Raw genomic sequence first — 15,453 nt, 5'->3', positions numbered from 1 at the left:
AATGGTCCTTTTCTGCTCACAGATTTATGTTTCTAACTATCATCTACTAATAATTTGTGGTGAAATTTACTAAGATTTGTTTCTGGGCTACTTTTTTCATCCAATGTTATGTTTATCAATAATTCTACAACTACCGTTTTGTTTTCTAATCGCAAGTTTAGGGTGAATTTACAAATCAAGTCAAACAAGTCTCTTGTATTATACCATGTTTTTCAGTTATGTTTCTCTCTGTTTTTCATTATCAAATTTATTTCTTCAGATGAACTTCAGAAACATGTTATCAAGTTCCAAAAATTTATGAGTCCTTAGCCAACACTTGAAATTTCATTAAATCTACTCATTATTTTAGGACAAAATAAACAGGTTATGATTTGGAGTCAATCTCAAAGAAATTTGTATGTCTTTTGCTTTATTTAAGTCTTCTTTTTATGTTTTTTAAAGGTTGGCTTTTTTTTCTTACATATTTGATCTGTCCTTAGCTAGACAGAGATGTTAAAAATAAACAGAATAGTGCTTTCCCATTGATTATCCTTTGTAATTTTTTTAAAAAGTTTTAAATTTATAGATAGATGTTTTATTATCTGGGACACATATTTTATTGTGACTTGTACTTTTAATTCACAAAAATATTATTCTTTATTTTATTTTTTGTGTTTCCGTCTTAAAAATAATTTGGCTGAAATCGATTCTGTTCCTATTTTCTCTGTGTTTGCCTAATAAATCTTTGCACTTCTTTGAAAAAAATGTCATTTTGATTTAGATAGTTTCCTTTTACTTATCATGTCCTTGGATTTTATTTTTAAGCACATCCTGAAGATATTTGTCTTTTAATAGAAAAGTTTAAACAATGTGTTTCCATAATAATGTAATCAGAATTCCGTCATCTTATTTTGTGTTTTTACTTTGCTTTCCATTCTTTACTTTATGGGTTTCATGTGAGTTCTCTTTCCATGAAAAGACTTTTGTGTGTGTTTGTTTTCAAGAAATATCATTTATCTATTGTTATCTAATTACCAAACTCAAGAATAAAATTATATTCTTCATTAACTCCCAATATAATTTGAGCAAATTCTTTTATAATTTTGTAAATATGACATATGGTTTTGTACTTGAATTATTTTTATTAAAATATTTCACATTATAGATCCGCTTTTTAAACAACTGTCTTTACATTTCCAGATCATTTTGAAACCATATTCTCTGCAATTATTTATACTTTGCTATATGTGTAACTGGTTTCAATAATACTAGAAATCTTGTATTTTAATTTCTGTTGATCCCTAGGTAGAACACAGTACATATATATGTTGCACAAAATATCTCCCCACTCAAAACAAAAAAACAGAAGAACAATACAAATCTTTGGAGTCATCCATGATGGTTTTTTCTTTTCCCTTCACATCTACAAATCTGCACATCTTACTGTCTTGAGCTGTAGAAGTTGACCTCTTTTATTACCTCTATAGCTATCACCATAGCTCAGCCCACCATTGCCATTTATTGCAATTATGGCAATGGTCTTCTATTGGGTCCTCTTCTACAATGGCCTCCAATTAAAATGTTAGGTAAGCATGTCTCTCCCGTGCTCAGCTCCTTTCGCTAGCTCCCCATCTTACTCTGAGCAAAATGCAAACATACTGCCTACTGTAGTGGAACATGCTCTCTGCCCTCCATCAACCTCCTATCCTCATTGCTCCAGCCACATTGGCCTCTTGCTGTCCTCTCCAAGAAGTGAAGCATACTCCCACCTGTGGTGGCCACCCCTGTATTATAATATCCCTCTGAGAGCTATCCCCTTCCATCTCTCTGGTTTTAATTCAAATATCTCCTTATTTAAGAAAACTTTCTGTATTATTCTTCATAAAATTTAACTCCTTACCTCTTCCACACCCCAATAAGTAATTGTTTTGTACTTCTCTTAAAAGCAGCAGAACATAAAACAATAGTAATCCTAAATAAAAAGAAACCACCCTAGCTAACAAAACATGCTAAATTTCAAACAAATAACTGTACTTTTAGAAACCTACCCTTACATAAAGGCAATATGGCTGCTAGGAGGGGCTGTAAAGAAAAATTCAGTTTTCTGAATTATAGAGACAAGAACACATTGAACAAAGGCCATATAAGGAACTTCCAAGACTGTTTGTGACCAGATGGAGACAAGTGGGGTGAGTGGGCATTGCGTATGTTTCTGAATTCCTGTGACTTGCTGTGTTCATGAGTTACTATATTTTATGTTCTGCTGTTCCAATGAGAAAACATAATTTACTTTGTTGAGAAAACATGTAGATGAACCAAAATATCTTCCATCTTTAATGACTTCATTCCCTTTCTGCCAATGTCACATGAGTTCACCCATGTCACAGAAATAGGTGCATGGCAGAACAGACTACACTTCTCTACTATGATATCTTTGCTTAATTTCCTTGATAGTGCCAGCACACACAATCTTAATAAGTTTTATTTTCTTTTGGGAAATCAATGAGGTTAGAAAATTATGGCTGCTGTATATTATTCCTCTTTCATTAAGATCTGTAGCGGATTCTTCTAGAAGACAAATGAAACAAACACGGGAGGCCTTCACCCTATCCAGCGCTGGAGCTGACTTACTGAGCGCTGAGGAGTATATGAGGAATGGCGTCTGGATCTGCTTTGTGTTCACTCCCAGAATCCAGTGGGGACGGAAAGAAATCATGCCTGATCCTACCTCACGGAGGACCTCGCAGAAGCCTGCCAGCTAATCGAGTTAATGGTCATGGGATGAGAGATGCTCCCAACAGATGTGTGGTATAATTTTGAGTGGGAATGAACCCCATTGGCCAGAATTGAGAGTCAAGTGGGAAGTGTGCCGTAGCCACAGGCATAGAAGCTGGGTGCTCACTCTGTGCTGGAGGACCAGAAGAGGTGTGGCCTGAAAGCTGGAGTTTCTGTCTCAGCCCAGAATGCTTCTGGCCTGGGGCAGTTTGGAATTCTGAGTGCTGGCTGTCTGGAACCCAGCTAGCTTCTGCTAGTAGAACACTGTGGATGCGAGACCCGCCTTGCCGAGTGTGTGGGGGCTGAGTGGGGCTTACTGCCACCTGCTACCCCCGACTCCCCACGTGGATTCATTTGTACAGCAGAGGCAGCTACACTCCTGCCTGTAATATTACCCCAGCAGGCAGGGAATTGCCCTCTGATCACCACTGGGGCTGCTGCTTGTACTCACAAGTGGGAGCCAAACAGCAAACTTGCCTGACCCAGTCCCCACCTGGCTTTGCCCCTTCATCTGCCCTGGTAGTGTAACACAATGGACAGAGACTCCCGGGAGCTCCATGGCCCTGCACATTGCCTGAAATACCAGAGTACGCCCCTCCCTTCCCCCCGACTCCCCTACCCATGGTAACACAAGGCAAGCACGAATCCCAAAACTACCAACACAGTTGGCGTTCTTTTGCAAGTGCCACCTCCTGGCTGGAGGCCAAGTGGCACAGCCCATTACAACATCTGCAGGCACAATAACACAGTGCCTAGGAAGGAGAAAACTTTTGCACAACCTCAACGATCACCATTGCCTACATCACCCTGGCTAGCCAGTAGATCTTGAGTCTGTCCACGTGCTCAGTACATGACCACCACAGCTGTATTTGAGAAGGCCAACACTCTAAGGCTATTTATAACCACGGAAATCTCACAGGGTCTACGTCACTCCCTTCCCACCCACAACTGAGCTGGTACTGATACCCACTGCTGGGGGACCAGACAGATCACATCACTGGATCCCTTGCAGACATTCACCAGCACGAGCATGGAGTATGGAAACCTCACTGGGGACGAGACCCAGAGGAGCAGCAGCATTCACAGCAGTCTGGCCCTCAGAGACCGCTACTCTTAGGGGTGTGGGAGTGCATCACATTAAAGGAGCATCCCATGGGACAAAGGAAACCAGATTGCAGGACTTGAGTCCCTGATCTTTCCACTGTGGAAAGTTTCTTTCAGCAGAGGCGCAGCTCATCATTTATACCTGTAACAGGACAGAGCACAAAAATCTCTCCTTCTTTCAAGCAAGCGGTTAATCAAGCTTATAAAACCAGGATGTGTATTTTGAACTAATCTCAATTTGCTGCCAACATAGAGTATCTTAAACTACTCAGCCTACTGATGAAAAAAATATTTCACCAGCAGAGGGCTGAAAAACAATGTGGCAACACCAGAAAGCTGTCTGACATTGCCTTGATCTGAGAGGATGATAGGAATTTTTTTGGCTGATTTTATCTGTTAGCGTCCTGAAATTTAGTGTCGTTACTTACATCAAATCAATCTAAGCTATTAAAAAGAAAAGAATTCTGGAGAATGAGGCAAGATCCAAAAGTGACTTTTTAATCTGATGAGCTATCATTTTGGATTTATGTATCTCATTTTCTCAAATGGCATGTATAGTTAATGAGGGTCAGGTTATTTCTCATGTGTATCCTCCATATCACTTACTGCGGGGATTTGTACTGCACTAATGTAGACAAATAATCTATTGTGAGAGGTTCTTGTTGCAAGTGGCAAGTTAGGCCACTGAATTGAATGGTTAAATTCTGTGTTTAAATGAGTTCTGGAGGACCAAGACTAGTTCCCACAATGTGAGATGACTTTAACTTTCAGTCCTTTAGTCTAGTAGGTAAGAAAAAAAAAACCAGAAATTAATTTGATTCTCAGCACCTGTACACCTGACTGCTGAGAATGATATGTTTAATTGCTCAGGGGAAGAACACTTTGAATAACTGAGAGTAAGTTAGAAATTATCATCTATACGTAAAAACTAGCATGCTATATTGTAATACCTGTGATATGGTTTAGCTGCGTCCCCACCAAATCTCATCTTGAATTGTACTTCCCATAATTCCTATGTGTTGTGGGATCCAGTGGGAGGTAACTGAATCATGGGGGTGGGTCTTTTCTGTGCTGGTGTTGTGATCGTGAATAAGTCTCATGAGATCTGATGGCTTTATAAAGAGGAGTTCCCCTGCACAGGCTCTCTCTCTTTGCCAGCCGCCATCCACGCAAGACATGACTTGCTCCATCTTGCCTTCCACCATGATTGTGAGGCCTCCCTAGCCATGTGGAACTGTGAGTCCATTAAACCTCTTTTTCTTCCCAGTCTTGGGTGTGTCTTTATCAAACTGCAACAGAAGAGGGCGCAAACTCCTCCTTTCAAGGAAAAGGAGAAAAATGTAGAGTTCAAAATGTCTGTGATTAACCACATAATCTGAGTCTTCTAGTAAATACTATTTCCTGGGAGAAGTGTAGTTACTTTGGAAGGAATCTGAACTTTTAGTTATTGATATACCACTTAGTATTTAAAAGACAGTGATTTACAAAAAGACTACGCAGAAAGCTGTGGGCTTTCCAAGTTTTCTCCAAAACCCCTCAGGTATTCCTGATGAGCAAGTGAAGCATTTAGAGGGTTTAACTCACCATGTATGTCTAACCTAAACGTAATTTATGAGTCATTGTTTTCTACTTAATAGCTAAATACTTTCACATATTTTTACTTATGGGATATAATTGAGGAACAGATACAAATTCAAAAAGCATCCAGAACTGAAAGCTCTTTCAATTTAATTTATGGTATATACCAGGGTTGGCAAACTGAATCTACAGAAGAAATCGGACCTATTATTTGTTTTTGCAAATAGTTTGATTAGAACACAGCCATGTCCATTCACTTACTCATTCTTTATGGCTACTTTTGTGCTACAACAGCACGGCTGAGCAGTTGTGACCTAGATGGTATTGACAGGATAGTTATTGACAGGATTGACAAAGTTGCGACTATTTACCATTTGGCTTTTTAAAAAAGAAGTTTGCCAACCACTGGTGTATATTATTAGATACATTAGTAACAAACGACATCATAAGTTTCTTTCTTTTTAGCAATCAGATATACCAAGGATACAAGAAATATATTTCACTAGAAAAAAATCTTCTGTTCGGCCATCTTGCTTCACCTTCCTCTTGAACAAAATCTTATTGCCAAATAATTTAAGAAAATAATTTGATCTTCAGATTCAATATTTGTGCCTCAGGTTTGCTTCCCAGGAATTAATTCCCACTTCAAAAAACAGACACACATATTCCAAAAGTGTTCTTTTATTTCTAGTAACATATATTGTATAAATACTCTATTTTATATGCACTTTCACAAAAGCGATATAATTTAAAAGTTTTTTTCATTAGAAATACATGTATAAAAATAAATATGTTATTATAGGCATTTATTACTAACTATAGTCCTTCTTGGAAGGAACACCCAAACCAATACTTATAAAGTACATGTAATTTATAGTAACATATTTTACTATATACATATGGAAAAAATCGTATTCTCACAGAAGAGCTGAACAGACATTCACCAGGATACGACTGTTGGACCAGCTGCCGGAGATGGACCTGCTACCCCTCAGCAGCCTCCCCACCACAAGACAAGTGATCTTAATGTCCCCAAACCTGTGGGACCCTGTCCTACACACCTCATTTTTGTTCCGGCATTTCATCCTCCTTGTGTGATTGTACTGATTTTCATGAGACACAAGTTATTTCTTTACATCCATATTCCCAAAGCAGGGTTACATGGTAGGAAAGAAAGGAAGTTGCAGGTACTAAGCTCATTGTGTCTCCTCTAGTTTTTACCAGCACCTAATGCTTCACTGCTTTTTTTCCACTGTAGACTTTAATGCACTTGAATGAATACATGGAGTTGTTTTTTCCTCAAAATGAATTACACAAATAAAGACTGAGATGGTCCAAAAAAGGAAAGAGGAAGCCATTTGAGTCATGTCACGTTGCTGAGCCTCTCTCATGTTGAACAATCTGAAGTTTTAATTCTTGGTAGAAATAATGTATAAACATTCTCTGAAACCATAGCAGCCATAAACAGTGCTGGTCAAAGATCCTATTTGTACTCCTTTCTCCCCCCGTTGTTAGTGAGGTAAAGTAAAACAGGTCTTAGTAAAATCTCACCTTTCTCCTACTTTTCATTTCCCAACCCCCGTGATACAAAGTATTTGATAAGTACCAGGAAACAGGGGTTGTAATAGTTCTAACTTTTTTTGACAATTGCTTTGTTTTTTTTAAACTTGTAATAGATGTAACAAAAGAAGTAATAATAATAATGCCCAGGGCTTTATTAGGCTATATCACTGCTCAGAGGTTAATAATCCTCACTAACTATCCTATCAAATTTGCAACTGGCAGTTTACTCTGATGATTCAACTGCTTTTCTATCTACCCCCATAATCCCACCTTACTGATACACCTCACTGGTTACCGGCAAGATACGCTGGCTCCCTCCAGCCTTCTTGCTTTCCCTGCACCAGCCCTTCCTCACTTTGCCTTGCCCTCAAAGCTAACACCACTGAAACCACTTAACTGCATTCTGCCATTGTGCAAAAGTCTATGAAATGTTTAGGTTTCTTTAAAGGATCACAGCTCTCATGAGATAACACCCCTCCATCATGGGACAGACACTTCAAGCTTCTTTTTTTGTAACCCTTCCCACAGGTCTTAGAACATGATGACCACTCCCCCAGCTGCCACTGGGGGCAGGGATGGTCTGCACAAGGTCTGGTACTGGCTGGCTTCACTTCCTTTGCACACTCGGAAGCAGGCTGTCCATTAATGTCTCGGCATTCTACCAGTCTTCTCTGCCAACCCGATTCACATGACTTAGAACATTCGCCCCACTCTTCAATGACCCATGCTGAGAAAGTGGGGATAGCATTGAAAGATTCCTTCTTCTTCTTTACGAAGTAGGTGTATTTAATTTTAGGTCGAAGGGCATTGCCCACAGTAAGAACCTGGATGGTCAAGGGCTCTTTGAGAGGGCTAAAGCTGCGAATTCTTTCCAATGCCGCAGAGGAGCCGCTGTACCTCAAGACAACCCCTTTGTACATAATGTCCTGCTCTAAGGTGGACAAAGTGTAGTCACCATTAAGAATATACGTGCCATCAGCAGCTTTGATGGCAAGAAAGCTGCCATTGTTCCTGGATCCCCTCTGGTTCCGCTGTTTCACTTCGATGTTGGTGGCTCCAGTTGGAATTGTGATGATATCATGATATCCAGGTCTGCAGGTGACAAAAACAGGCATAAATCTCTGATTCATTGGCTAATTAGATTATTTAGCTTAAAAACACATTAATCTTTTATGAGACATGTTTTTTTCCCAGACCTGTTGAAAGGCCCATTTAAATTATAAGGTCTGCAAATAGGTGTTTTAAAACTTACTTTGCACTAGTAACTGATCCTGATATTTTCTTACAAGTAGATCCATTTCCCCCACAAACACCACATTTATCAAACTTCTTTTTGGAGTCTATGATGCGATCACAACCAGCTTTTACACACTGTCCTTGCACACAGACAGAGGTGGAATCTGGGCTACAGGGAGTACCATCGACAACCTGAAAAAAGGACACATATCTAGTGTTTCATACAAGCAAAGGAAGGAGATGCTGCAATGATAAGTGGAAACATTTTCTCTCTACTTTCCTGACCATGCTAATTAAAAACAGTACCCTCTACACATTATGCATTTCATGCATTTACCCTTCATGTTGGCATGTTTTTCAGTACTACGTATAGACATCTGAAGAAATTAGAGATTTTTAAAAATTATTTATCTACGGACCTATCCCTCCTCCAGCTAAGGTCAATGCAAGTAGAGCTCTTTATCACTTTGTTTACTGCTGTATCTTCAGAGCCTAGAATAATTAGTATCTAGCAAGAGTAAGTGCTTCATAAATCACTTGCTGAATATTGAATCTGCAACTTGGGAATATTTTCATAGCCTATGGTGCTAATGACACACGATCATCTCAATCACATTAAATTCCATTTTCTGTCTGAGATCCAGATGTATTCCCTTAGCAAAACAGCAAAAGAAATGATGCTTTTCCCAGTTCAATATGTGTTTTCAAACATAAAAATTATCAATACTCAGACTTCCATTTCAATTATTCTGTTTGCCCCTGCTACTGCTAGTTACCCAGTTACAAGTATTTTGGACCATGCATAAACTATTTTCCAAAACTACTGGTTACTGTGTGAACATATAATGTATCTAACTATGAGCCGTACGTGAAGCCTTGTCTCACAGAGAACTTGATTGTCCAAAAAGCTTTTCTTTGTATATAGAAGAGTAATAGCGAGCAATTGCAAGCATCTGAAGTGTTAGATTTAAGCTTCATTCATAACTGAAAACACTAAACTCAAAGCAGGCAGTTGCCAATTTATGTAAAAGAAAAGGAGTTCAAATTTGAAATTGAAGATATGTTAATATGGAAAGCAAAGAAAGTATATCAAAAATTGCTTGAAAAGGTAGCAAGCTTAGGCCTTGGTTTTTAGGTAAAAATAAGGTAAAAACTAACTACCTTGGGCTGCAAAACGAAGAAGTAGCCAATGCCTTTGGCTTGGCAGATGAGCTTGCACCTGTCCTTTGGTGAGACGCCAGCGTACTTGGGAATCCATTCCACCGCAGGCCCACTCCCAAAGGAAGCTTTTGAAAACTCGTTGTGTGCCTCACATTGTTCCTCTCTAAAGGTTTTTCCTGGAAAGAGAATAATATGATAACGTTATCAGTTTCCAATCTTGAGCCACCTGTTGGTGGGTACATCTTTTTTTTTATCCCGTTTCTTAAAATCAGAGTTGATTGCTCCTCACCATTATTGTCTGGACAGTCCTCAAGGTTACAGGATCTGTAGCGCACTCGTTTGCCTTCACAGTACTTCCCTCCATTCTTTGGGACTGGGTTGTCACATTCCCTCATCGTGTACTGGACTCCTCCACCGCACGTTCTTGAACAGTCTCCCCAAGGCCCCCACATCCCCCAGCTTCCATGAAAAGGAGTCTAAATGGAGATACAAATCATCAGCATTAGAATTCTCTAAAGAGAACTTTTAGGGTACCAAAGAAAACCACATGGAACAAAGAATCAATTCTAAAAATAAGCTATCTCGCATTCCTGCTAGAGGACACAGATGGGGATGTTTAACTTGGTATCAAATCTTTTATCATCACTTTGTTCTTTTCAATTCTGAATGTGTTTCAGTAGAAAAACTCACATCAAAATGCTTTCTGTCGGTTTTGTTCACACACTTGCCGTTGATACACCATTTCCCTTCTCCACAGCTGGTGCCATCTGCCCATGGGAAGTGTTTGGTTTGGCACACCAGCACCCCGCCAGAGGTGCCGGTACACCACAAGGTGCTGCACGTGCTGGCTGCATCAGGGCAGTGTTTGGAGTCCTCCCCAAATGTAAACTGGCACTGCCGGTTGGCATCGTATGAGGTGCCAGGGAGATCGCCTGGGAGCTGTATGGGATTCTGAGGCTTGTCCATCAAACATTCCCCTGCAAAGGAAATGCCAACCAATATTAATACAGAGTTAGTGAGGGCACGAAGGGGTAGATCCCATTTCAGAAAATATTTATCATATGAGAAAATAGATAGCAAAGTGATTTGAAAACTGTAAAGCTGGGGGAGGAAAATGCTAAAAAGATGTAGATTACTATTAAGATCTTATCCTCAATGGGGTGCTTCTATATTAACAATGACAGGAAGTTATTGATCTGCTAACAATGTGAATGAATGGGCTTTGGGAGCTACTCAACCAGAAGCACTATTTTTTATTTGGAATTAAGATCTCAACAGTTAGGATCTTGACAGAGAAAAAGTACTTTTGACGTGGGGAAAATAAAAAGAACAAAAAGGAAAGAGTTCATTTAACTAAACTTTATGCATGAAAGGTTGGATGCCATCTAGAGAGAGTAGCTGGAACATCTCACCATGACCATTATCCAGAAATGATGTAATCATGTAGGCACTGCAAGGAGACCAAGGCTGGCTGTGGTCCAGGTTGGAAAGCATTGATGCCATCATGTGGGAATCCTGGTTCACACCATTAAGGCTGGCACACTGCTTTGCATCATCATGTGGCATGTTAAACACGTGGCCTAGGAAGCAATCCAAAACCCACATTAAAATATGGATCATGGCTGGGTGCGGTGCCTCACACCTGTAATTCCAGAAGCCAAGGCGGGTGGATCACTTGAGGTCAGGAGTTTGAGACCAGCATGGCCAACATAGCGAAACCCTGTCTCTACTAAAAATACAAAAATTAGCCGGGTGTGGTGGCATGCACCTGTAATCCCAGCTACTGGGCATGCTGAGGTAGCAGAATCGCTCGAACCCAGGAGGCAGAGGTTGTAGTGAGCCGAGATCACGCCACTCCACTCCAGCCTGGGAGACAGAGTGAGACGCCATCTCAAAAAAAATAATAATAATAAATAAAATATGGATGATACGCAGCAGGTTTTTTTCCCAACAAGGATTCATTCATTTGTCCCAAAATAATATTTCTAGAGAAATATATTTAGGAGATCGGCTATTTTGCAGACCATGTCTACTTTTCACAGGGTGTAAACAAACATACACATTTCCAAATGTCCAGAGCTACTACTATCTTATTTTTTACTTTAATAAAAATGACCATGTTTGAAATAGTGAAAAAATATTTTCTATAGTTTCTAAGATGCACTAGGACCTAAAATAGCAATATAACCTACAGACTCTCCTTCTTATATTGTTTTACCAATTTACATTTCTGAATTGGGCTTAACTCCTGCTTTGAAGCAGACTTACCTAATTCATGGGCTGTAGTGAAGGCAGCTTGTAAACCATCATCTTCTATGACGGAGCAGCTTCTGCTCGGATCACACACAGTTCCAACATCAGCCATCCCAAGAGTATCACATGTCTGGGACCCACACAAGTCCTACAAAAAGCAAAGGTAAATCGTTATTAATAAGGGGAGCATGACCCTTGGGATCTAACTTTTTTGGCAGGGTGTGCCTTTACATATGCTTTGGAGCATCTACATTCATTATTGTTGACATAAGAAGACTTCATGTGACTTTAATCAAGCTTTTTTCCTAATGCTTTTAAAATGGAACTGTGAAACTTGAGATATTGAAATTACAGTAGAAATGAGTAAGATAAACCATGCTAGCCAATTAAAAAAGGTTAACTGCAAAAACACTGGTGAAATGCCTTGTATATATCTTTTTGGTACAATGTAGACTACTAAGAGGACAGTCTCACAGCTGGTACCATCTTCCTCTTACCTGTCTGGTGAAAAGAATTGCTGTGTCATAGTGCTCTGCATCCCGGTCACTGAGTGGGTTGTGCTGCTTCTGCCAGTTGCAAAAGTTCCGCAGAGTGAGGGCAGCATTGGAGGTCACTTCTGGCCCCTTCTGTTCATCGTGGATGACCAAGATCTTCACCACCACCAGGCTAACTGAATTACGAATGCTGGGGTGTTTGTACAATCTGGCTGCCACCGAAAACAACGTGAGAAGGTAATGCTTTAGACCACTGCCGTGGAATTCTGCCATCGACTGGTCTGCCACAAGCATGGTTTCCACATAGCGGTGACTGGAGACAAATCGCTTCTTTCTGATGCTTCCAGTTCCTGTAAAGAAAAAAAAGAAAGTTTGCTTATGGTCAGGCTGTCCAAGAATAGTTACCTTCCTAGCATATATTAGGAAAGCCTAACCAGTCAAAGCAAACAAAGCAAAAAATATACCCACAACAACAATAACAAAAATATTTGCATATCTTCACTCGAAGTGTTATTTTTAAAGTTCTCTCCTCTCCTTTAAATAAAAAGACCACGCGCTTCTTTGCATGGTCAGGCTCTTTCTGTGTGTGAGCAGGATTTCTTCTGTTCTCTTTGAAATCCTGAAGTCTGAACAAGGCAGTTTCGCACATCATCCTACCCAATTGTAGTAAAATCTTGGAGCAAGGGGTGGCAGGCAGAGGCCCTGAGTCACTCTTTCACAGGCGAGGGCTCAAATCCTGAATGAGATCATCAGGCTCCACGTGGAAGGCCTCGGGTAGGGCCTGGGCTGCTGCCAAGGGGCCGGGCCTTAAGGAATCTCAGACTGCACAGCTCTGCTGTCTCATTCCAGGGGTCCCTGGGGTGCTCCGCTCTTGCCAATTCCGGGCACAAGGACCACCCACTCTGCCCAGCAGCCTATGGCCCCCACTCCCACTGCCCCAGGGAAATAAGTTCCAGCTTGCAGGCGTGATTGATTATTTGGAACACAGCCTTCCACTCCGGACTGAGACCCAACCCCTGCGGAAAGTCCTGAACTGGGCTGCGACCACTTTGCTCCCAGGAGCAGAGGAGCAGGGGAAAAGGGGAGAATTCTTTAAAAAATGACACTTGAGAGAGAGTTAAAGAAGGAAAAAGGCACCAAAGTGATAAAACAAAAAGAACTGGAGAATAAGCACTGCAACAAGAGAGAAGGCGTAGCAGGAAGGACCGGCAGTGACTTTCAACAGTGCTTGAGAGCAGAATTATGGCCGCGAGAGGGAGTGCAAACTGGGAGGCGGGGCAAGCCCGGGAAAGACCTCCCAAGCAGGTTCTGCGAAGGGGCCCCACCGCCTTCAGCCCGCCCGGGTCAGCCTTATAAGGGGGAAAAGGGACAGAAGCCTGCAGAAGAGAGATCCTAGCGTAGCTGCTCAGGGTACCTTCCTAGGTCACCATTGCTCCTCTGCCCTCTCCACATCCGCCCTCCAGTGAGCGCAGGATGCACGCACAGGCGGCGGTTACAAAACTCGGCGCAACGTTGCAACCCGCACAAAAGGCGCACACAAAATCGTTAAAAAGAAATACGCAGACTGGAAAGAACTCGCGCAAGCTCCAACTCACTAAAGGTGGAAGGAGTCAGGTTACAAACTCTCCCTCCCCGGCCTAAATGCTTTGCTTTAGTTTGCAGAAAATCGTTTGTCAGTTTTTTTTTCTTGGTTATTCATTATTTGGGCAAATGGAAGTATGTTTTCTAGCTGAGTTCACCAATCCAAACCTCAAACCACATTCCTCCACTCCAGGCCTCCGTTCTGTCCGCGGACTTATGCTCCTGCCTGCCAGCAGGAGTCTACCCTGAAGTCGCGTGGGATAGAGAAAGTGAGGAGAGGAGGATGAATGGACAGACAAACGACAGCAATTCTTCTACCTGCGGGCTGTCCTACGCGTTGCAGTGCCGGGTCCTGGGGCGACCACTGAGCTCCTTCGTCCTCGCCCTCAGTCCCTTCGTCCTCGTCTTCGGTCTCCGCTTTCCCAGTTGGCCGGGGCTCGTCGTCCACGACCCCGCATGTGCCGCCGCCGTCGCCCTGCCGATTCCGCCGCAAGAGGTGGAACTCTAGTGGTGCCGGCGGCTTCTCCCCTGGGGCGGCGGTGGCGAGGCGCTCGCTGGCGGCGGGCAGCGGCTGGATGAAATACGCCTCGCCCCGCAGGTAGAAGGCGCCGCGCACGCCCTCGCAGAGGCTGAGGGCGGCAGCTGAGCTGGGATCGCCATTCACGGTGCCGGAGTAGAAGCAGTGCGCCAGGTCGGGTTCCGGAAGCGGCGTCTCGGACCCGGATTTGCGCCCCACGTTCTGGAGCGTGAAGCCTGGCGCCAAAAAGCTGCTGTCGGGCCGCAGCTCCAGATCCAGCTGCTGGTCAAAGGCATGCAGGCGGAGGCGCGTGGTCCCGTGTCCCGGGGCGCGCTCCAGCTCCGGCACCACCAGCTCCTCGTCCTCCTCCGAGGGGCGCCCGAGCGCGTCCGACACCGCCAGTAGCGCCGCGGCGAGCAGCAGCAGCGTGGGCACGGGCCCAAGGCTCCGAGACCCCGGAGCCCGCTCCGCGTTCCCCATGTCGCTGCCCAGCTTGCGCCTTCCGAACCCCTCGGGTACAGCTCGCTGCATTGGAGCCCAGGAGACACCGCTCGCAGCAGCGCACGGAGCGAGGGAGCTTTAGTTCGGGTCGGGAGAGCAAAGCCTCGCTGGCCTGCTCTGGGTTGTTAAAATTAACAATTTCTATAATTCGTTGGAAGGGCGCGCAGAGCCGGCTACAGCCGAAGCTCCCGGAGTCACTAAGAGGAGGCGCTGCCTTTCTGCCCGGCGCGCGGGAAGTTTTTCTTCCAGCGCAAAGTTGGAGACACTGAGAGGCAGGCGCAGGCAGAGTGGCTCTGCGGGGACAAGAAGCGCTCTGGGGCGCCTCTGGGGCTGAGGCAACGCGGAGATTGGTGCCTGGCGCCCCTCTTCGGCCTCCGCCTTGGCTGCGGTGTTGCTCACTCTGCGCAGGGCTCTCCCCTCTCCGTCCCGTAGCGCACCCTGGCTTTGCAATAGCCCCTGGCTCGGAGCCGCTTTCCAGCGAGTGCAAGAACCGGGCAGCTGAGCGGTCCTTTTATAGTGGACCAGCGAAACCCCCCCCCCCCCCCACCCCCCTCCTCCCCTTTGGCCCTTTTCCATCCCAAAGACACCGCCCCCGGCTCCGTTGGTGCTAAACCGCGCTCCGCGCTGCGGGCTCGGGAGGGGGAGGGGGCAGCCTCAGCGCTGGCTCCACGCCACTGCTCGTCAATCTAGGGGCGGAAGGGGCGCTGTGAC

General features: G+C 43.5%; 1 protein-coding gene across 1 annotated transcript; it reads right to left on the bottom strand.

Moving 5' to 3' along the window:
• Positions 1–5,569: 5,569 nt before the first annotated feature.
• On the bottom strand, positions 5,570–15,227 carry ADAMTS1 (ADAM metallopeptidase with thrombospondin type 1 motif 1). Its single transcript, XM_032174887.2, has 9 exons — positions 14,043–15,227; positions 12,147–12,493; positions 11,665–11,797; positions 10,809–10,976; positions 10,087–10,373; positions 9,686–9,872; positions 9,397–9,572; positions 8,252–8,427; positions 5,570–8,091 (listed from the first exon to the last, which is right to left on the bottom strand). Exons 1-9 carry the CDS (start codon positions 14,770–14,772, stop codon positions 7,392–7,394), a joined length of 2,904 nt encoding a protein of 967 aa, XP_032030778.1. The 5' UTR covers positions 14,773–15,227; the 3' UTR covers positions 5,570–7,391.
• Positions 15,228–15,453: the final 226 nt, after the last annotated feature.

Source organism: Hylobates moloch, unplaced genomic scaffold (assembly GCF_009828535.3).
Source record: "Hylobates moloch isolate HMO894 unplaced genomic scaffold, HMol_V3 SCAFFOLD_14, whole genome shotgun sequence".
NCBI classification, from domain to species: Eukaryota; Metazoa; Chordata; class Mammalia; order Primates; family Hylobatidae; genus Hylobates; species Hylobates moloch.
This window is presented reverse-complemented; position numbering and strand designations above follow the sequence as displayed.